Source organism: Motacilla alba, chromosome 13 (assembly GCF_015832195.1).
Source record: "Motacilla alba alba isolate MOTALB_02 chromosome 13, Motacilla_alba_V1.0_pri, whole genome shotgun sequence".
NCBI lineage: Eukaryota > Metazoa > Chordata > Aves > Passeriformes > Motacillidae > Motacilla > Motacilla alba.
In genome coordinates this window covers 9,308,297-9,330,059 of record NC_052028.1, presented here as the reverse complement: position 1 = coordinate 9,330,059, position 21,763 = coordinate 9,308,297, and the positions used below count along the sequence as shown (strand labels likewise).

At 47.1% G+C, this 21,763-nt stretch overlaps 1 protein-coding gene across 1 annotated transcript; it reads left to right on the top strand.

Annotated features, from left to right (window-relative positions):
* Window positions 1–12,372: 12,372 nt before the first annotated feature.
* Window positions 12,373–20,878, top strand: CXCL14 (C-X-C motif chemokine ligand 14). Its single transcript, XM_038150536.1, has 4 exons — window positions 12,373–12,765; window positions 13,627–13,732; window positions 18,137–18,247; window positions 19,738–20,878. The coding sequence occupies exons 1-4, from the start codon at window positions 12,702–12,704 to the stop codon at window positions 19,751–19,753; spliced, it is 297 nt and encodes a 98-aa protein (XP_038006464.1). The 5' UTR covers window positions 12,373–12,701; the 3' UTR covers window positions 19,754–20,878.
* The last annotated feature ends 885 nt before the right edge of the window (window positions 20,879–21,763 follow it).

Here is a 21,763-nt window from a genome sequence, read left to right as displayed (position 1 = left end):
GATCTCATACTTGGTTTATGCTGTTCAAGACATTCCCCAAACAATGAGCAATACCCTGCCAATCCCATCAGCCCCATGTCCAGCAAATTCCACCATGAAAATTAGGGAGGGGAAATTGCTATTTCTACTTTTCCTTTTTTTTTTTGCTTGGTTGGCTTCTGTCAGCTTTCAAGCAAGCTGGATGAATCATGGTAACATCAGAGCTGACTATTGGTATCTAAACAAGAAATTGGTTCTATTGCATCTCTTTTTTTAATCCTAGTGAGGAGTGGTACCAAGCAGTCTTTGCATGTCCAGAGAAGAGCAACAGAGCTGGGGCAAGGTCTGGAGCACAAGGCTGGTGAGGAGCAGCTGAGGGAGCTTGGGGGCTCAGCCTGGACAAAAAGGTGACTCAGGAAGGACCTTCTCACTCTCTATAACTCCGTGAGGGGAGGTGGGGATCAGCCTCTTCTCACAGGTAACAAGTGACAGGACAAGAACAAACAGCCACGAGTTGTGCCAGGGGAGGTTTAGGTTGGATACAAGGAAAGATGTCTTCACCAAAATGGTTATCAAGTCCTGGCACAGGGTGCCCAGGGAAATGGTGGAGTCACCACCTCTGAAGGGATTTAAAGCTGTGTAGATGCATCACTTGGAGACATCCCTTGGGTTCAGTGGTGGCTTTGGCCGTTCTGGGAAATGGTTGGACTCAATGAACTGAGAGTGCTTTTCCAACCTAAATGATTTTACAGTTCCATGATTCTAACAATTCAAAGCAAGAGCTGGGCCTGTCAGGAGGCCAGGAGAGCACCTGAGGATCCTTTTGAAGCACAAACATACTAAAACACATGCCTGCCCTGTCCTGCCCTGTGTGGACTTGAGGGGTTGGGCTCCCTGGGTTGGTGCAGAGGTAGGAGCTCCCCTGGTCTGGGCATGCAGGAGCAGACCCAGCTGCTGCCTCAGTCATTAGGATTATTGTAATTTGCACCACAGTTGTCATTTTGCTTCTTTCCACTCCAACTTTTCTCCATAAGTGTAAATCCAGCTGCCTTGCCCTGAAAGTTGTCTCCTAGCAGCAAAGAACAGAAGCTAAAGAATGCTAAAGGGCAACTTGTTTTATCATGCTCTAGCTCTAGATGGATTTGTGCAGACAGAAGCACAAATTGCAGTTTAAAACAGTGGTTGTTGGCATAAAGAAAGAAATTACTGCAACTTTTTCACCATCTATTCTCATCAGCCAGATTCTCTGCAACTCCAAGTTACATCCAACCAAATTACACATGAGGTCAGGGATGAAATACAGTGGAAATCCCTGGTGCGTGTTATACTCAGTGGACAGAGGTCAGCCCAGAGGGGATGAAAGTTAATATAACAGGCTTTGAAAGCAGCAGAGGTGTGCTACACCTGCTGACACAGGCTGCTGCTTCTGCATCCAGAGTTTACAAAACAAGCAAGAGAGAAAATTCCAAGAAACACCCTGAAACTTCAAATACCCTTGGACCTAATCATGGGGTTGAATGGAAGAGTAAGGAGATGGTCCCTTAGTTTGAACTGGACCATTTTAAGAGCTTTTAAAGAAAAACAAGTCCACCCTGTCCTACACATACAAGTCAAATTAATAAAAACTTTCTTATCTGATATAACCCTCCTGACCAGCTGGGGCAATCATGGATACAAGATCAGGCCAGTGTTGTGGGAAAGGCAAACCTGTCCTGGATTTTTGCTTCCTGCATCCAGCCTTACCCGACAGCTTATTGGAGCAATTCACATGCCAAAGAAATCAATACATTGGGTACAACGTGGGTTTGTTTGTGTACAAACACATCTAAAGGCTGCGTGGGCTGCTTCTCATACTTAGAAACTTTATTTGCTCTTCAAGAGCATTAAAGAATTCAATTTTCACTTCCAGACAGCATGTCCCAGGCGACTTTCTTCCGCTGCCCCGCTCCGGTGAGGAACATCAAGAACCACTGCAGACCTTTGAAGAACTGGCCAATAATTTCAACATCTCCTTGGCAAACACAGGCCCTGCAAGGCAGCTGTCCCACCTGACAGCTCTGAGCAGAGGGGTGGGCTGTGCAGGGAGCAGGGGCACAGCTGCATTCGCAGCAGAACAGCCTTTCCCAAGCCAGGCACTAAACGCAATTAGAGAGAACAGAAAATCTCAAGTATAAGATAAAACAAAACACGTTCAAAGTCTGGAAGCAGAGTGTGGGGCAAGGCTGGGATTGTGTGGAGCTGGCCTCCTTTCTGCTGGCACCCACCGCTTGCAGACACAGAGAGCAGTGCAGTTTAAAAGCTTTTTTTGTTGTGGCTCTCCGTATCCGTGGGGAGTTTCTATTTTGGAGTTTAACCTTCAAAAGGTTAAAGCCAAGGTATTCTTACTGCTAAAATGTGGCTCCTTTGTCATCAAAGTACCATATCTATGGGAAGTATACTGTGCCAAGGGGAAGCGACACTGCCTGGCACAGCCAAAGTCACTACTGGGGGAAAGAAAAATGCATTCAGACACCAGGAAGGGAAACATGTCTAATCTAGCAAATATCACCAGCAAACATATGCAAAGTACCAGAAATACAAATGCTAATGAAGAATTTATGGAGGTAAACATGTTCATTAGAGAGACATCAGTCTCAAGAAACTCTGACAGTAGCACAAGGAGAAATCATTCATCTTAGCCTCTGGCAGCAGTTGCCTGCTACCAGCCAGGTGGTCAGGATTTCAGACCAAGGGCTTGTACATCACAGAAGGAGGAAAACTGGGGTGGTTGTGACTCCCAAAGAGGAAGTGACTTTGGCAGCAGTGTCTGGCTGCAAAAAAAACTTTGAATCTTTGCTCATCAAAGGCCAGCACTGGCTGGAGTCAACCACCAACCACCGACTGCTGGTGCCCCAAGGACCTTTACCCAAGAACACAGAAAGTTTCTTTTCAGCCTCCAGTGCAAGAGTTTTCCCATTGACTTCCACCTCGGCCGAGGCTTGGGTTGCAGAAGAAGACAGGGAGTGTATGACCCATACAAAGCTCAGCAATGACCTGGAGCTGTGGAGTGGGCACAGCAAAATGCTTCAAAAGAAGAAGAAACAAAATCACAGCCCTAAGGAAGTACAGGAATCAGAGCTACTGCTGGAATGACAACTCATAGGAAGTACTTCTTTCTCTGAGGGCAAGTCACTTGGGACACAAAGTGCCAAAGCCCACAGCTAACCTGAAGTCCCAGAAAGGATCTGCTGGATCTGCTTTAAGGCATGAGGAGTGTGACTGCAGAAGGACCACTGAAATGTTGGAAGGGTAAGATGGAGATCCTTCTCTCTGTCTTGCTTCTGAGCATCTGCCCCAGTGCTCCATGAACAGCCTGGAGAGGGGAGGTGTGTGCAGCTCAGCCTCCCTGAGGTGCTGAGAGAATCCTGTGGTGCAGCTGTTCCAATGTCCCTGGACTTACAGCTCCAATAACCCAGCCCTCCAGCCCTGCAGGAAGCCACACTGACAGATGCCACAGCTCTGTGCGGTTACTGAGAGCACCAGGGGAGGGGACATCCAGCAGTGTCCCACCACTTGTACCTGAAGTGGATTGTTTCATTTTGAATCCCTGCGGGGGACCAGTCTCTATCACGGGGTTCATCTTTGCAGTCATGAGTTATCCAAATCTGTTTAAAAAATAAGGGAATATTTGATCCCCTGAAGGGCAAATTTCCCAATTCACCATATGAAATAAGCTGTAAAGCAGCAATTCCTTTGATTTCTCATTTCCTTTTATTTTTTTCCATTGATCTCATCACATTCTCTCGTTGTCTCATCTTATAGAGCAAGGCAAGAGGACAGCTAATCTGTTTTCCCTCTGCTCTTCTTAATGTCTTCTTGATTGAAATTCATGTTAACTCTTAGGCACCCTGATCTCTGAGAGTATCCATAAAGCCACATCCACATCTAGAAAATTCTGCTGCTCTGAGACTTCCCTTCCAAGCCACTGAGCTGTGGGGAGCTCTCAGGAATGGGACAGATACTTGAATAATCCTTAGGAGGCATCAAAAGAAATGCTGGCTGCTGAGTTTCTCCAATTTTCCCTGGGACAGCGCAGTGATCTGACACAGGGGATGAAGAAGGACAGAGGGAGACTTCACACCCATCTACTCCTCCTCAAGATGAGCTGCTAGCACAAAGCCAGCCCCATCCACAACGGGAGCTACCTTGGGTGCTGATCCTCTCCTGCAGAACTGAGGTTCCAGAGCACCACTTCTGCCGCCAAATCACTTTAGCAACAGCTGCCTGCCTTTTCAGGAAGAGCCAACTGCCAGGAGAGGCTGCCAAAGGCCTTTGGAAGGGATCACAAGCCGGACATATTTTTGTCCTCGAGAGTGAAAACGGCAAAGCCCTGGATTTGGAGAGGACACCTAAGGCAGCCTACAAAGAGCAGGGGCTGCACCACCAGTTTTCCAGTCCCCAGTCCCAGCCCCATGCCATCACTGTCTTTGGCATTTATAGACTTTATCAGCCCTGTCTTGCTGTCTAGATGATTTGTCATTTAATGTCCACAACAAAAACCCATTGTTTCTTCACTGCATCACTTCTGCAATGTGCCATCTTCGTGTGATTCTGTTTGGATTGTTAATAAAAAACCCAAGAATTTCACTTCTACCTAATCAGGGGTATGACAGTACAGCAAAGTGTGAATTTTCTGTGCTTTAGCTGTTCTTCATGCAGGCACCATCAGCATGGCCAAGCAGGGAGGGGTTAGCAGGGTGTAGCAAGGAGGGGGATGCTGCACAGTGGTCCCTGCTCTTCCCTTGCTGGTGTCTCCCTGTGATGATCTGCAAGCCTGGCCAAACCACCCTGCTCCTAGGGAGTGATGAACTCCAGAATATTTGCTGGCAAAGTGGGCCTGTGGAGTGCTTGGCCCAGCTCTTTGCAGCCCACCCAGACCACACATGAAGAAGAGATGGGTGGCAAGGCATGCTCACAGTGGAGCATGTAACCAGGTGGAAAACTTGAGAAAAGTGGGCAAATGCAGCCTGAGGGGAAGTTCAGAGCAATGAAGTCCCTACTGGTTATACCAGTGCCAGGAGGAGTGCACAGCTTGTCTGTAGCAGTAGGATGTCTCTTGGTTTGCTCGCAGAAATTCTGGTTTATTTGCAGAATGAACTGATTTTCTTAGGAACACTATGCACAACAACTCCCACTTCCCAAGTGCTATGGTAATTAAGCTTTTATCCGAGTAGATAAAATAATTAACATATTTATTACTCAGAAGAAAAAGATCTTTTTTTGATTGATTGCAGCCTACTAATGTTTCATCAAATATTCAAAGTCTCTATTGTTAAGCCATTAATTTTATTTATTTTTAAAGACACTACATATGTTTCCTATCCCAAGGGGAGGAAAGAAATCAGCGTATGAAAAATTCCCATCATTACTAACACACAGCTCAGCAGAAAATGAACAGAGATAGGAAGCACCCTTCCTGTCTGCAGCAGAGTGGGCTTCATTAAGTTTGCAAGGGATTTTTGCACATTACAGAAAGCACTGAGGGGGTGGGAGAAGCCCTGCAGAGCCTTATGGCCCCCTACAGATGTCGTGGCTTTGTGCCCAAGCCCCTCTCAGTGTGTTGCAGTGCTTGGTCCTGGCACTCCCATCCTTGCATGCCCCCCTCTCCAGTGGCACCCCGGGCACTCCTGCACATCACCACAGGAGATGCTGTGAGATGATTTCCCTCCATACCTAATCACTGTATTATGATCATTTTCAACTAATGGCTTTAATCCTTGGTGCTGGGCAGTTTTGTTGCTGTGGTTACTCTGTGGGCAAATGTAAACAGCTCCCAGTCACCAGGAACAAGCACAAAAACAAACCTCTCAAAGGCTGCCAAGAAGATCTTCCGTCGAGTGCTGTATCCACACACCCACAGACTTTTGGCTGTTGGGTTTTTTGGAAAGATGAAGCCACAAGTCCAAAAGAAAAAGATGCCAGAAATCACCAGAGAGAATAACCATAGAATACATCAAAGTAATCATTATGTCTTCCTGGAGGGGCAGTCACCCCTGCCCAGTCATTTCCTCATGTGTGGGATCCCCAGGGCAGCTCCATGCCTGGATGTCACCCCTAGGTTATGAAGCAGGACTTGAGGTGCAGCAGAAAGCTGGAACCGACACCCTGCATGGCTCTGCCTCTGCAATTTTTATGTATCAATCATTTTATGTCTCCCATGTTTTTGCTTCAAAAGCCCTCCTGACAGACAAGGGAAAAGACTCTCACTGCAGGCTTTGCAGAAGGCCTTGAAGAGCTGCAAACATGTCCCTACCACCTCATCTGCTGTCACTACTGCAGTGGCCATCACCCTCCAGGCACTACAGCTCCCACCCAGAGTGCCAGCAGGGTACAAAGGCTCTGCTCCTGCCGTTGTAGCTCATGGTAAATGGCTCCATACACACCAAGCATTGCTGCTCTCTCCCCCACAATCTCAGCTTCCTCATATTGAGGCCCATAAAACCATTGCAACATGGACACTTCAGCAGGGTCCTGCTCACCAGCTCTCCTAAGGGATTCTCATCCCATGGAGCCAGTGCTGGAAGCAGATGTACTAAATAATTTTCCTGCCGCTCCTGGAAATGTTTGAAATTATGTCCAGTTCTAACAGGCTGCAGAAAGGAGAAGTGTCAAGAATGAGTTTTCTCATGCCTGAACATTTGTGGATCTTGCTGTCAGCGCTCCCCATCTGAGCAAGCACTCACCTGGGACTGGATTAGAAACTTTTCAGGCGTTGATCTCTTTTGGTCCTCTGGTCTTGCAAAAATAAAACACCTTGTGGTGTTTTTACACTGAACCTTGTGGTTCAGTTTTCCACATTCCCTGTGCTTTTGAATATGGATGGCTTGGCAGCAAAGCCACTCTTTTGGAAGAAGTGGCATTATAGCCCATAGAGAAGCTGCCTGTAATTCATTACATACACTGCCACCTATTCTACTCCTAAAGCCTAAAGCCTTTCATTGGAAAAGCTGGAACCCACAGATGACCCAAAACTACGCCCACACAAACAGAGGTGTGATCAGCAAATCAGGATGGCACAATGTGTTTCCGATCCTGAGGCAAAAAGAAGGGTTTTCCTTCCCATTGCTGATGTGTTATCCAGTGTGGGATGTTCTAACTGCACACCTGGGCACTAACACCGTGTCCTCACCCCAGTTCTCAGTCTGACTCAGGAGTTGAAAAACAATTGGGACAGGGAAAACACACAAACAAGGACAGGGCCCATGCCATCCCCATCCTTGTCCCAACCATCCCTCATCCCCTTCAACACCATGGAGATTTCTCAAGGCTTTGGCCAGCACTATCAGGAATGTCAGTCAGATCAAACAAATTCCCTTTCTTACCTTCACATTATTCCCTCTACATTGCAGCAAGCATTGGGGTGGATGCTAAAGAAAGCCACCCATGTGGTTGTGTTATTAGGCACAAAATAAATACCTACAGCCAGTCAAGTTGAAATGCCCATTAACAAAACTGTGTAAAGTGTAAGCTGTGCTTGCATGTAAAAACCAGTGGTAAGTTGTAACACGCAAGGAAATGAGTCAGTAGGAAATTAAACACAACTTACTATTTTCTCAATGTAACAAGTCACAGTTGGGATTAATCCTTTTGTGCATATCTAGAGGTGACTCTCAAATCACATACACAAAGAGCCAGTTCTCCCTTTTGCCATTTTATTGCAGCCCTTTTTAATGATTCATGACAAAGAGCTTCAGAGAGCTCCAAGCCATGACAACAGTCCCAGATCCGACCTCCTTGTTCTCATTTCAGCAAAAAATCCTCCTCGGTGAATAATTTAGGTTTAGGAAGAGAGCTGCCTTAAAACTATTCCCAAGGGAAGAAGTAGTGTCTAGAATTTAATCTCATTATGGAAATAAAAATAAAAATAAAATATCAAAAGAACACAGTGACTGCAACAACAATACAAGCCTTATTTTGCAGAATTCATCCGTTGTGAAACTCCACAGAAGGGAACACAGCTGTTTTCCCTGAAATATGTTTCATTTTCAAGAGACCAAAGATGAAATCCAAAGCTTTGCCTTTCAACTTATGATAGATAAATACATGCAAGGATGACACAACTACTGTTCAGGCTATTGAGGAAAGAAAAATGTCATTTAGAGCTAGAGGTGAAAACATGGTCTTGACCACAGGCTGAAACACATCCTCCTCTAAGTTCAGCACAGTGGGAGCAGGCTTGCAACAGCCTCACAAAATCTGAGGCAATTCACCCCTGACTTCAATCTTGGAATTGAGCTTTATATTTCCTCTGTTGCAAGGGCTGAGGGCTCAACAGCATGGTTACAACACCAAAAAAGGCATAAAAAAGGAAGTGCAGCACCCAGGACAAAAAAATGCATACAACATGCATCACATCTGTACACCTCCACCTTAATGCTGAAATTTCTAGTGAGCATTTAATCCCTCCTCCAAATTCCTGGCACGATATGCAGGGATTTTGCCACTTCACTTCTAATGTTTAATCTTCTTGACGAGCTGATAGGGATATTCTTAGACATTAAACTCAGATGAGCCATTCACAGTTTGCCTTCAGTTTCATGGCCATTTTGCAAAGATTTCTCCCATGACGAGCACCTTCATCTTCCCTCTATGAAACACTATGATATTTGGAAGGACAGTTAATCCAAATCATAGATTGCCCTGTGCTTGAAATAACCAGCGTATCCAAAGACAGCTGAATACTGAAACATTTCTAACAATGGGGATGACTGTAATAGTATATATCCTGGTCCCTGGGATGCAGATGTCCTAAAGGACACTGTGTGTGCTGGCTTAGGAAGTTGAATCTATTCACAGCAGGAGGAAAAGCCTCACCTAAGGTCAGGTCAGGGCACGGAGCCCACCCAGTCTTGTTTGAGCACAAAGACACAAATGTCCTTGCCCGGGCAGATTTAACAGCTCTTCTGGAGCCCTCCCATTGTGCCATCACAACTGTTTATTTTGGGACTGAACTGCCCCATTCCAGTAGCTCCCCTTCAAAGGGCAGTGTGCATTTGGGGGTTGTCCCCATGTCTACAAGCACAAATATTTTGCTCCAGCTCAGCTACACATTGTGCTCAACAATGTATGATTTCAGCTTCCAAGTGGATAAAAATGGTGAGGATTTTGCTTCAAATGGTAGTCCCTTTGCTAAAACACTTCTTTCTTGTTTAGGAGGAGACAACCACTCATGCATGCCCCCCATTTCACAAATCACCCTTCCAGGGTGACAAATCACCTCTGGTCCCTCTGGGTCTCACCCTTAGAAGCAAAGCCAGGCTTCAGCCTTGGTTTTCTAGAGAGCCTTATGCTGAGGCAGAGACCTGAAAAGATCAGAGGATGAGATGAAATGAGAGTCCTTTCAGCAGCAACAATGCCCCTCTAATTAGCCAGACGAGCAGGTGACACGCTCTGTGCACAGGTACAGTGATGCTCCCCTGGGGACACACGGCTCTCTGAGCATGTCCCATCTGCACAGCCAAGGACAGCAGCAGGACCCTGGTGACTGTGTCTGCTCTGAAATGCTTCTTTTGTGTGGGGCAAAACCCAAGCCCTGATCAATTATTCTGTGACTGGGTGGCTTTGTGAGGTCTGAAAGGGATGCTTCAGCCGCTTGCCCTGTGCTCACCTGGCCAACCCTCCACAGCCTGTGGAGCCCTGGCTGCTCATCAAAACACATTTGTGGGGGCTCAGCAGATCTGCTGGACATACCCCAGGCTCTCCAGTGTATGCTAAGCAACTCAGCATATGATTGCATAAAGAAAATGTATCTGAATTATCAGAGTTTCTTTTGGGACAGGACTGAAGTGAATTCCGTATCTGTTTCTTTTTACTCAAATCATTTACTAAAACTTCTTCTGTGTTTGTCATTTTAAGACAGAGCAGGTGTCAGAGACAGCTGTACACGGCCACCAAAATCTGTCACACCAGGCAAGAGGCACCTTTGAGCTCTCAGAAATAATTACTGTCAAAAACAGTGCCTGGCATAAAGACACTGAACTGCTTGGACACACGGTGAGAGTCACCATATGTGTACACACACCTCAAATACATTCATTTCTACATGAAATTTGGAACTAAAACAGCAGTTTCCTTACTCCATACTTAATAAACTTGGCTCTTTCAGCATGAGAAGAGTCATACAAGAAGATGGGATTCACTTGTGGAAAGCACGAGAATTTCCTTTAATTTTTCTCCAGCCTGTACATGAGTTCCCGGGTTTGGGGAAAGTTCAAATTGCCGTCAGCTAAAGCTGCACCCAAATTCTTATTAGCAGAGGGGGAGGGAAAAAGATTTTTCCTTACTACAACTCTCCCTGAGGCTGTTCCTGAGCACAGTGCAGAGAAAGCTGCAAGGAGGGAATTACCCTAGGATGCAGCAGGGAAGGATTAAAGCTCTGGACGCGGGTGCTTTTCAGCCAATTCTCCTCCGTGCCCAATGAGCATCTTCACCACCAGCTGATAGTATTCTGAAAGAAGCCTTTTGTACTCTCCTTGGGTTTTTGGGGTGGGTTTTAGTTGGGGTTTTTTTGTTTATTTGTTTTTTTGGTTTTTGTGTAAGAAATTGAGAATTTATTTGAAAGGTTTGAACGGAGACCTTCCATACCTCAGCTGCCTGTTTTCATCCCAGGCTCTGGAACAAACCTCTGTCTTGAGTCCTATTGGCATTTAATAACCAAACCATTCCTAGCAGGGCGCAGTGAGAGCCGCTGGAGCTGGGCTAGAGTTGTGCTGCAAAAATACCGAAAGCACAACAGAAACTGTATCATACCTTCCCCCTCCACTGCACTACACCAGCAGCAGCCTCACAGCCCCGAAACAGGTCTTTCACCCCAAAAGCTCCGTGCCACGTCAGCCAGTGCCCCCAGCCTTGTCCCCGATGCGCAGCCCCTGGCGCTCCCCCACGGCAGGCAGGGCAAAGGCAGGGCAAAGGCAGTGTAAAGGCAGGGAGGGCAAAGGCAGGGCAAAGGCAGGGTAAAGGCAGGGCAAAGGCAGTGTAAAGGCAGGGCAAAGGCAGTGTAAAGGCAGGGCAAAGGCAGGGAGGGCAAAGGCAGGGTAAAAGCAGGCTAAAGGCAGGGCAGAGCGGACAGTGCGGACAGGGCAGAGCGGGCAGGGCAGGCAGAGCAGGCAGGGCAGGGCAAGGCGGGCAGTGCAGAGTGAGCAGTGCGGGCAGGGCAGATCGGACAGAGAGGGCAGGGCAGGCAGGACAAGGTAGAGCGGGCAGAGAGGGCAGGGCGGGCAGGACAGGCAGGACAGGGCAGAGCGGGCAGAGAGGGCAGGGCAGGACAGGGCAGAGCGGGCAGAGAGGGCAGGGCGGGCAGGGCAGGCAGGACAGGGCAGAGCGGGCAGAGAGGGCAGGGCAGGACAGGGCAGAGCGGGCAGAGAGGGCAGGGCAGCCAGGGCAGGGCAGATCGGACAGAGCAGGCAGGACAGGCAGGACAGGGCAGAGCGGGCGGGCTGTTCCCGGCACGTCGGCTCGTCCCGCATGGGAGCCAGGGCCAGAACGCCGCAGCTGCCTGCGCGCAACGTGCAGCCTGTGTGTGGTAGGGCTGTACTCGCAGCCTGCCAACACCCGGGCCGGGAACGCAGCGGGATGGCCGCTGCCAATGGGAGCCGGCAGGAATCAAGCCATGTGCGAAACTTAAAATGCAAGTGGAGCTGGGAGTGCGCGGCCAGTCCTCCCCAAGCGGCCCGAGCTGGCACGGGGGCCGCTTTCGGTCGGCTCTCATAACGGGGATGGCTGAGCGGGGCTGCGAGCAGCCGCGGAGCCGCAGAGGCGTTTGGAATACGCTGCTGTGGAGGCGATCAGACCCCGCTCTGATCTCCACCCGTTTCATTTAGACAAAAATCTGGAATCTGGATTTGAAGATGCTCTTTTAGCTGTTTCTGAAATCAGAAACAGACTCCGCAAGGAACATCTATTGACATCCATGAAGTTCCTGCGTGTTGCTACCCTGTTCTTCACGGAGCAGAATATCGTTCGAGTGTTCATTAAAGCAGCGATAAACCGAGCTTATTTCCTGAAACCTTCCACATGCTAAACACACCTTACAACGCTTTTAGGAATATTTCCCCCCACTTGATTCGCTTAACTTTCCTTTAGATTTAAAAGCCTGCTAAAGCTAGAAAAATTAATATTCAAGCCAGTCTGTGGCAAAAGGTGACACCCCTTCCCAGGTGAGACTTCACCAAATCTTATTTCCAAGGTGCATGGGAATTTCCGCGGCGCGCGGGCATCCCTGGAGCGCTCACAAGCGGATGGTTTCCAGCTCACGGCCCCATTCATACAAATACACACATCACCCTCCCCAGCAGCTCTCGTCCGATGGAGACAGTCCCAGCTGGGCAGGGGCAGCAGCGGCCGCCCCATCGCCTGCGCTCCCTACGGGATGTTCGGGGCGGGGATGGGGGATGTTCCCCCCGGGGTGCCGGTCCCCCCTCCCCGCCGGGCTGAGGAAGCGGAGGGAGCCGTGGAGTTGCTCTGCATATTAATGAGCCGGGAGCGAGGGCAGCGGGAAGCGCTTTAAAGGAGGAGAAGGCAAGGCAGCGGCAGAGCGCAGGCAGCGCCGGGAGCCGCTCCGCCGGGAGCCGCTCCGCCGTCCCCTCCCTGGTGAGCCAGCCCCGGGACAGCGGGATCGGGGGCACGGACCCCGGGCGAACACGCGCATCAGCCCCGGCGTCTCCTTGGGTACCTGCTGTCTCACGATGAAGCTCCTGACAGCAGCTCTGCTCCTGCTCTTCATCGCGATGTGCTTAGCCAGCGCGGAAGGTAAAGCGGCTTGTTCTCTTATTCCCGTGTAATCTCTGTTCCAGTAATTTGTGTTTGTGTATTGATAGCCCTGGCTTGGGTTGAGCTGTCCCCTGCGCGGTGGAAAGGTGTGATACGTGGAATCTGTGAGTAAGGGAGCTGCAAGTTATGTAAAGGTGGAGGAAAGGTAAAATACAAGGGACGAAGTTGTGTCTTCATTTGTGTCTTCAGTGCGAGGCAAAGAACTCACAGTGGGGCAGGTCGTGCCATGTTCTTCGTTATTCAGGAATAAAGCTCAAGCATCTCTCCTTTGAAACTGAGGCTGGTTTTCAGGGCAAATAGAGCAGAGCTGGATGTGAAGTGGTGGCACAGTCTGCGTTTTCTGCTGTGTGCAAAAATGATGGTTAAAAAATGCTCAGCTTTTGTCTGGCTATGACTGCAGCACAGCATCAATGCAAGGAGAAATGACTCAAAGTCCTACAAAGTCCAAGTGAGACACGAGTGAATGAAACAGTAGCCCAGACATGCACTTGCTTGCTCAGTTTAAAGCGAGTTCTGACTCTTTTATTTCCTTTTGTTAAATACAATTATATTTAATCACAGCAGGTGCACTTTAAAAAAATCTGCTATTTACAAAGTCCCAGAGCATATGTAGTGCTCTAAAACATATTTTCCAGAGAGTCACTACCTTTTTCTGGGATATACCAAAGGAAAAAAATTATCTCTTTTTAAGCTCAACAGCGTTAAAAAAAATTCATCTTTTCCCAGCAAGGCTTGAAAGAGCAAACTGAAGTTTTCCTGGGTGCACCCAGGCTGGAGGGGAAGGGACGCTTGGTATGCAGGAAGCTTTGCAGGCGCATGAGAAAATGCTTTCTCTTGTAGGCGTGAAGTGCAAATGTTCAAGAAAAGGTCCTAAAATAAGATTCTCTAATGTACGGAAGCTGGAAATAAAACCAAGGTACCCATTTTGCGTGGAAGAGATGATTATGTAAGTTTTCCTTCATTTATTGCTTTCTGTTTCCCTGTCAGCTGAACTGCTTCACCTTATCTGCAAGTTCCTTCTTTGTTCTTTGTTTTCCCCATGCCCTGGCATGCAAATTCCTGGGAATAGTAATTTCCTGCATCAGATTTAAAAGAAAAAAAAAAAAAAAAAAAAGGTAATTTTGACCAAAATCCCAAGTATCATTTTTTGACACACTTTTTTTTTTTAATCAAATAAGTATTTCCAGAATGGGTAGCAGTAAAAAGATTATCATTAATTCAAGTGAAAATTGGGAAAAATTCTACTCCAAGCTGCCTGATACAACGCTCAGAACTATTTACTCAGGTTATTCTGAGCATGCAGAATAAACATGAGCGGAGTTTGCTCTGTGGTGGTTTCTGACAGGAAGAGTTACCCCAGCCTGCATTATACCAGAGGGATCTCCTTCACTGCTGCTGGGGTTACTCAGCCTGTAATAAAATTCTTTCCTCGTAGTGTCCCTGCAAGTCAGGACCAATGCTGCTGTGAAATCTCAAACTGATGTAGTGGGTAACCAAGCTGAGGCAGGTACAGGGATTTTTTTATGTAACTGGCTAAAAATAGAGGGGTTTTTTACATTTCAAATATGGGTGGGTTTGGCTTTTTTCCTGTCCTGTTTGGATATCAAAAGATTCCCCCTACAAAGCACCATTCAACCAGCACATGATGCAGCTGGATAAGAGCCAGAAGGGCAGATAATCCAAAAGGACTGCACCGAGCCCCCCTGCCACCTAAGAGGGGGGAAAAGCGCCCCAAGATCAGCCACAGCCCGGGACCCTAAGGACTGATTTAATCCAGCATTGTGCTCCCCCATGGAACCCTTGCCAGTGGCTGACCAAGGGGATCTGTGCAGGCTGCAGCACCCAGCAGTGCCCACAGGGCCGGGTCTGCCCATCCACCAGGACTGCCCACATGGAACTGCCAGGCTCAGCAGAGGGCTTCTGGAGAAGGCAAGGAGATTCAAGCTTCCTTAGGCTTCCTGCAGAGCCAGAGCAGCATCCCTGTGAGCAATGCTGAGCTCAGGGAATGTCAGACCCATGTCTTTGAAGCCCAAACCTGCTGATGGTGACCTGAACGGAACAGTTCTTGCAGAGCTACCCTGCCTGAATCAGCTCCTCACAGCTTTACTCTGTTTGCTTTGACCCTTCAATAGCAAAGTGATGTGACAGAGGGACACTAACTCTTGGCATCCCACTCCAGTTATTTGCCCAAAAGCAGATGGTGACCAGGGGATATGAAATAAATCTCATTAATGCAACATTTTACTTCCAATGAGAAACCCGGGAAAGCAAGAAAGCCACGTAGGAGCAGTTGCTTTTCCAGCCTGACAGGGCAGATGTCAGGCAATGCTGTTCAAGGCTGAGGCTTGTCCAGGGTTTGCACAGCTGCAGGGACAGAACTGTCCCATCACTGTCTCATCTCTGGGGGTGTCTGTGGGGCAGGCAGGGCAAACCCACTGCCATTACCACCTTTCCAGCTCCCCTGATGCAGCCTGAACTCAGCATTGAAAGCATTGAAATTAATATTCTGGGAACAAATTTATCCGGGGGCCTCTGGACACGGCACAGAGGAGCTAAATTCCTGCAACTGAGTTTTTGTTGCTGCAGTGATCATCCAAAACAAGTTGTCAAAGCTTCATCCCCCTCTGCCCTCCTTAAAAGCTCTCATATGGCAGAAACATGATATAAATTGTGTTGGAATGAGAAGCAGTAGGTATGGGGGTGCAGTTAGGGAGGTTTTGGCCATAACCCCCAGCAGAGCTGTGCAACAGGGTAAGAGAGAGTTAAACGGAGTCCTCAGTCTAGTCAAAACCTATCAAGATTCATGGTACATCTAGCAGTGATTGTGAGTGTATCTGTTTCCTGGAATGAGGGGAAGCAGCAGAAAATAGGAGGGAATTTAACTCCTTCTACCTGCAATGTTCTGAAACACCCCCACCCATGTTCTGCCCCACCGCAGAGTGTGGGGATGTGTCAGGCTGAGAAGAGCTGGTGGGAAATAGGCTCACAGTAGTGCCTGTCTTCAGGGGCAGTAAAGGCAGTTCCCACCCCAGCCTGGGATGAAAGGACCAGAGTCAGGATCCCTGAGGTCCTGGAGACAGGGTATTTGTAGGCAGAGGTGCAGCCCCTCCATCCCTGCAGATGAGATGTGTGGGGGCACAGGGTGCTGGGGTCACAGATTGACTGGGGTGTTTATCACAGCCCTGGAGGCATGGACATACTGAGGAGAATTTTGGCACAGGGGCACTCAGACTCCAGGGTGAAGGCTCCAGCCACAAGCCCTGGGCAGCAAAGGGACAAATCCCACTGCAGGAATCTTACTGGAGGTGTAGGTTCTGGTGCTTCATCCCTTCTACACCTCTCTCAAGCTCTTCTTGCAGCCCATCCAGGCAGCTGCTCACTCAGCTCCCACAGCTCCTCTTAGGCACATTCCCTTACATTTGTCAGACCAGCATCCCCACAATCAGGCCCAGGTCATCTCAGGGTGCCCAAACATGCTGCCACCAAACCCTGCATCCATCAGGCACTGTCTGAGAATGGCAGAGGACCATGGGGCTGCCTTGGGAGTATTTCTGTTGTCTATCCTCCAGAACCAAAGCAGAAAACCTACATGTGATGTAAAGCAAGGCATCTCAGCCTGAGAAAACTGAACTGCCATCTCAGTTCACCTGAGAGGCAAACCATAGATCTCTTCCTGCTCAGACTGCAGACTGGTAAATCCAGAGTGTCCTTCACTGCTTCTGGTGCAAATGTAGGGCTTGCAGCTTTTCAGAGGTGTTCCTGCTTCTCTCCTGCAATTCAGCTTGTCCATCACTTTCTGGAAATATCCTCTGTGGTTTGTCAGAAGAGAGAAATGCAAGCCAAGGTCTGGATCAGCCAGTGCAGACATCACAGCTGAGGGGGCTGCTGCATGGAGAAACTCTGCTCTGCCCTCAAATCCCTTAAAACTCACATCATTCAAAGCTACAGGAAAACTCCCCTTCTGAAGCACTGCTCTCAGAGGAGTTGGATGAGGACACCCTTAGAACAGAGATAGTCCATAGTTTTGAGCACTGACCCTTCCCTTTCTGATACCTGCAACCATTAAAGGCTTTCCCAGGCACTGGGGAAAAGTCCACATCCTCCCAGAAAACAACCTGGAAATTACACCTTAACATTTTGTGACCTTAGCTGGAGATGGAGCAGAAAAGAGACGCAGGGAGGAAGGTTAATTGAATAGAAAAACCTATTTGAACACCTTGTAAAACCTTGAAATTGGAATCGTGGTGAGACCCTCAGCTCAGTTCATGCAGGCAGCACATTTTAATTTGTGAGGCACCAGGAGGGTGAGATGGGAAAGTCTGCAAGTCATTTTGTCTTCCTTTCTGAACCAAACCATAAAAGAAGCCCTCCAGTATACACAGGTATTTCTGGGTTTCTGCCACCATTATACTCATGTCTCTAGCAGCATTTAATTAATTCCACTATAGGGTTTTAGTTAAACCAATTACTTATTTTGCCTGTTGTGGATGGTATTTCCAGAAAATCATTAATTCTAATACAAATTGTCATCGTGGGTTGGTTTTTGGATGTTTTCTGGGTTTTTTTTAATCACAAAAGTAATAAGAAAACCAGAAAACTGCTCAATTTTGAGTCCCAAAAGTGGACCAGTGTTGATGTTTCTGGAAAGCTGTCCTGTTGGGACCCAACTCCCAATCCCTCATGTCACCTCAGTTGTGGCAGCCTCACTGAGCCCTCCAGGAGGGAACCTCAAATGATGAAAAGACTTTTGCCATGTTTTGTCTCCCAGCAGTCTTGGTCCTGACAGTAAGGGGACACCAAAGTGGCCAGAAGAGCAGGATCAGGTGGTGATCAGAGGAGGCTGAAGCCCCCAGGGCTGGTGCTGGGGCTCAGAGCTTGGCTGTTGGGCACACAAGCACTCTGCCACGTGCAGGCATTTAAAATACACAGAGTTAAGGAAAAAAATTAAAATAATCAATGAAGCAATTCTGATCATTTCTCTTGGATGAAGTATTGTTGAGTGTAATGGAGCTGTCTCCTCATGCAGAGTCTTTGTGGTTGCCTGAATGAGCTCCAATTAAATTAATTAGGCTCAGAAGAAGGTATCTAACACTTAGGCAGAGCAAACCCTCTGATTAAAACCAGCAGGAATATCTTCATCTGGTACAACCTCAATGCCCTGCACTGAGCGAGAACAGCTGTTCTGACCTTCTCCAGTAAACCCAAAATATCTGAGTTGATCTCTGTGCCATAAGGCACCGAGCTGGAAAACCCTGCCCTGCCCTGCTGGGCAGAGCCCCCTGGCCCGTTCTGGCAGGGGGTGGGAGCAGGGGGTATTGTCACATCCCTGTGACCTGTCCTTGCCTTGCAGTGTGACGCTGTGGACGCGGGTGAGGGGGGAGCAGCAGCACTGCCTCAACCCCAAGCGCCAGAACACCGTGCGGCTGCTCAAGTGGTACCGGGTATGGAAGGAGAAAGGCAGGTGAGTCCCAGCCTGCTGGATGGGGGAGGATCTTGGAGGCAAGTCAGGCAACCAGCAGCATTCAGGAATAGAAAAACCAGGAAAATGCACACGCTGGCAAATGCTCCATCTAGCGCAGAGGATGCATTTCGTTACCAAAATTACCATTTTAAATGGGTGCTCTTGATATTAATTATTTCCTGCCACACGCAGTTCTTGATTCTATTTTGGCACTAGGCTGTTCTGACTATAAATAGTAATTATTTTTGGTTAAAATATGCATCAGCTGACGTTCTCAGTTATTTACATACACTCACCTCCCTTCTACGGGTAAAAATCCAAGATGAAAAGTTAACTACTTTCACACAGTCATGAGAAAAGCAGTCAGGAGACATGGAAAGAGGGAGCCCTGTCCCACACTTCAGTCACACCACCTCAACATCATCAGTACTTGATGACGCAGGTATTTGCCAATTTTAACTAGCATATCATTCCCAGAAAAATGATAATTTTCTGATAAAAATCCGACAGCTTCTCCTTTGTAAAGAGGGTTGGGGTTTTTTCTAAGTCATAGGCAGAAGACAGAGAGTGAGAGATGAATTCCTGATGGCCACTGGTGATGTCTGTCCCCATCTGCAATTAAGGGGTGCAGCCCAACTCCTGCCACGTCTCCAGTCATGGCCAAGAAAGAGCCTCCAAGCACAGTACAGGTCCATCAAACCCTCATCCTCCTCATGGAGGGGAATTTGCTCCCCAAAAGTGAGCTCAAGTAAGGCCAGGGAGCAGCAGGCTCCTCTCCCTCTCCCTACAGGCCCAAGGTGCTCGGTGGTGCCTCAGGCCAAGCCAGGACACAGCAAGCCCCTGGCCATCTCCCCGAATTCCTGCCAGCTCCCTGCATCTGCTTCACAAGCAGAGCACTTGGGAAGCCCTGGCTATTGCATAACTACATATTTACACTCTTCCCCCTGTTTCTTTTTTTTTTTTTTTCTTTTTTACATAAGGCCATCATAATGATAAAGGATGCTGAGCCCCAGGCTTGTGCCCTCAGGAAACACAAGCCCATCAAGTTGTAAATAATCTAGAAAATGGAGTAATATTATTGCAAACAACAGATATTGTGAACATGTTGTCTATATACAGCTCATGATAATCTTCAACATTTTTATATGAAATAGGGATTTTCCAGCATTTAAAGTGAGTTAGTAGATGTGGATTTCTTCATGTTAGTTACCCAGATAATTGTGGTAGAGTTCGTCACTCCCCACATGCCTCTAAGATGTGACAGTGTCAAAGTCCAACTCTCCTCCCAGATGCTTTATGGACATAGGTAGCAATCTGATGACTGCTGAAGTCAATAACTTACTTTCCAAATTACTGAGACACAGGCTAAAAATCTGGATTTTGGGGTTTTACTATTTTTGTGGGGTTTTTTTTTATTATTGTTGTTATTTGAAATGAAGTTTTTAAATTCCTGGTTTAAACACCTTGCTCTTGGCTCTTGTTTTGTGTAGGGTTTATGAAGAATAAGAGAAAGTGGTACAAGGAATGGAGTGGACTCCCTCGGCTGGCATAGGACTGAGCTCTACAGAAGATTATTTCTCTCTCGCAGACATAAGACACAAATTCTATATTATTATAAAGCACTTTTTACCAAGGGTCAGTTTTTACATTTTATAGCCGTGTGCAAAAGGCTTCCAGATTTCACAAGCATCTGTTGCACTTCTGATTTCATACCCGTCTGCTCCGTACTGAAATTAGGAAAACACCTGCTTTTCGTTTTAAAGAAGTTCTTTTGGGAGTTTTTTGGTTTTAATTGTGATTCATTCATACTTCACTATGATTGCAATCGAGCTTTATAAGCTCACTAGGCAAACAGAACTGTTCGTGATGGCGTTGTGCAGCCACGGCAGTGGCAAAGCTTCGGGCTGGGGCTGCTGCTCGTGTCTGCAGCTCCCGCCTCAGCCAGGCAGAGCAGGGACCAAAGACGAGTTTGCTGGGGAAGATGCCGCTAAAATGCTGTGGCTGTACCTGCAGCAGTGAGGTCCCTCAGCACCTCGTCAAGTGAGCGTGAGCATCACTTGTGTACCTCTTCTTTAATGGACTTGAGGTCTTGCTGCAAGGCGAAGCGTCCTGTATCTCCCATTTAACCTCTCATGCATTACAAAGCATTTCTAACTCGTTTTTATTACTAAGAAAATGTGTATTTTTTTTTCCACCTGAAGCACTTAAAGAAAGTTCATGGCTTCAGTACTGAGACATCCTAAGCTTCAAGACTATTGTGTATGTTTTCCTAGATTTGTAGCAACAACAAAAAAAAGTCTTTAAAAGGTACCTTTTTATGAAAAATATGATAGGGCAAACATATAAATACGTATGTATGTTTTAGTCACAATACAACATATTCATTATTTTGAATGTAATACTTCAATGTTAAGCAGTGCATTCCTCTTTTTAATATAACAAAACTACCTTTTCATTTGTAAATACACTATAGGAAGTCTCCCTATATTATCTCGCTGTATAATGTACTGTACTGCTAAATTATCATATGCTATTTAAATGTTTGAAATATTTAGAAAGTTGCATGCAGATTTCATATTTCTTTCTAAGACAAATGAAAAAAAAAGTAATAAAAAATATTTAAAAAAAGAATTTTACAATTGTGTGTAAATTTCCTTAAGCCATCAGGGAGCTCCTGCCACTTTCAATCACTTGGTAGCTGAATTGGTTTGGGGGGGGAGGGGGAAATAGTAGATCAGAGAAGCTGATTAGAGATAGGACATCTTGATGACTCTAGAATTAGAAAACATTATTCCAGCACAATTTACTTTCCTTTCTCATTTTAGGATTTGGACTTTAGCCAAACCCTGAGGAATGCTGTGACATAAAGAAGGGCGATGCCATTTGCCTGTAACCACTGGTCTAGTGTTGTGTTCAGTAAACATAAATCAACGACTTCAGTTCAGAGAAAACCACATTAAAAGTGATTTGGATGAGATCTGGCTTAGATTAGGGACGGTCATACAATTAAAGTCAGGCAACAAAACCTGTGAGCCACCACCTCCTCTTCCTGCCCAGTTTCTGCCCTCGCCCACAGGGAATGACTTTGCACCCAAGGGCAAACACCACATCCTCCCCAGGTAAAAGGAACATAGCAGCTTGGGATGGCAAAGCCAGCAAGAGTTTAAACACATGAAAAGCTCCTGGTGCTCCCTGAACAGCACTGCTGGCCTTCCTGCCTGCTCCCAGCTGTGCTGGGGCAGCTGCACACGGGGCTGCTCCTGGGATCAGCACGAACTCAGTGACAGCAGCCTTGTCCTGCAGAGCCAGGGCAATGCCTGACCTCAGCTCAAGGGCTTCCTTTAGTTCAGACAGAAAAACTAGGAAAAAAATAAACATTATATATATATATAGATAGATAGATAGATATAGATATAGATATATACATATATAGCCTAAATTACTGAGACAAGCACCTGGCAGAGATGGAGGAGAAAGAGAATTTCAGAGTAGTTTCCTATTCTGCAAAATGATGAA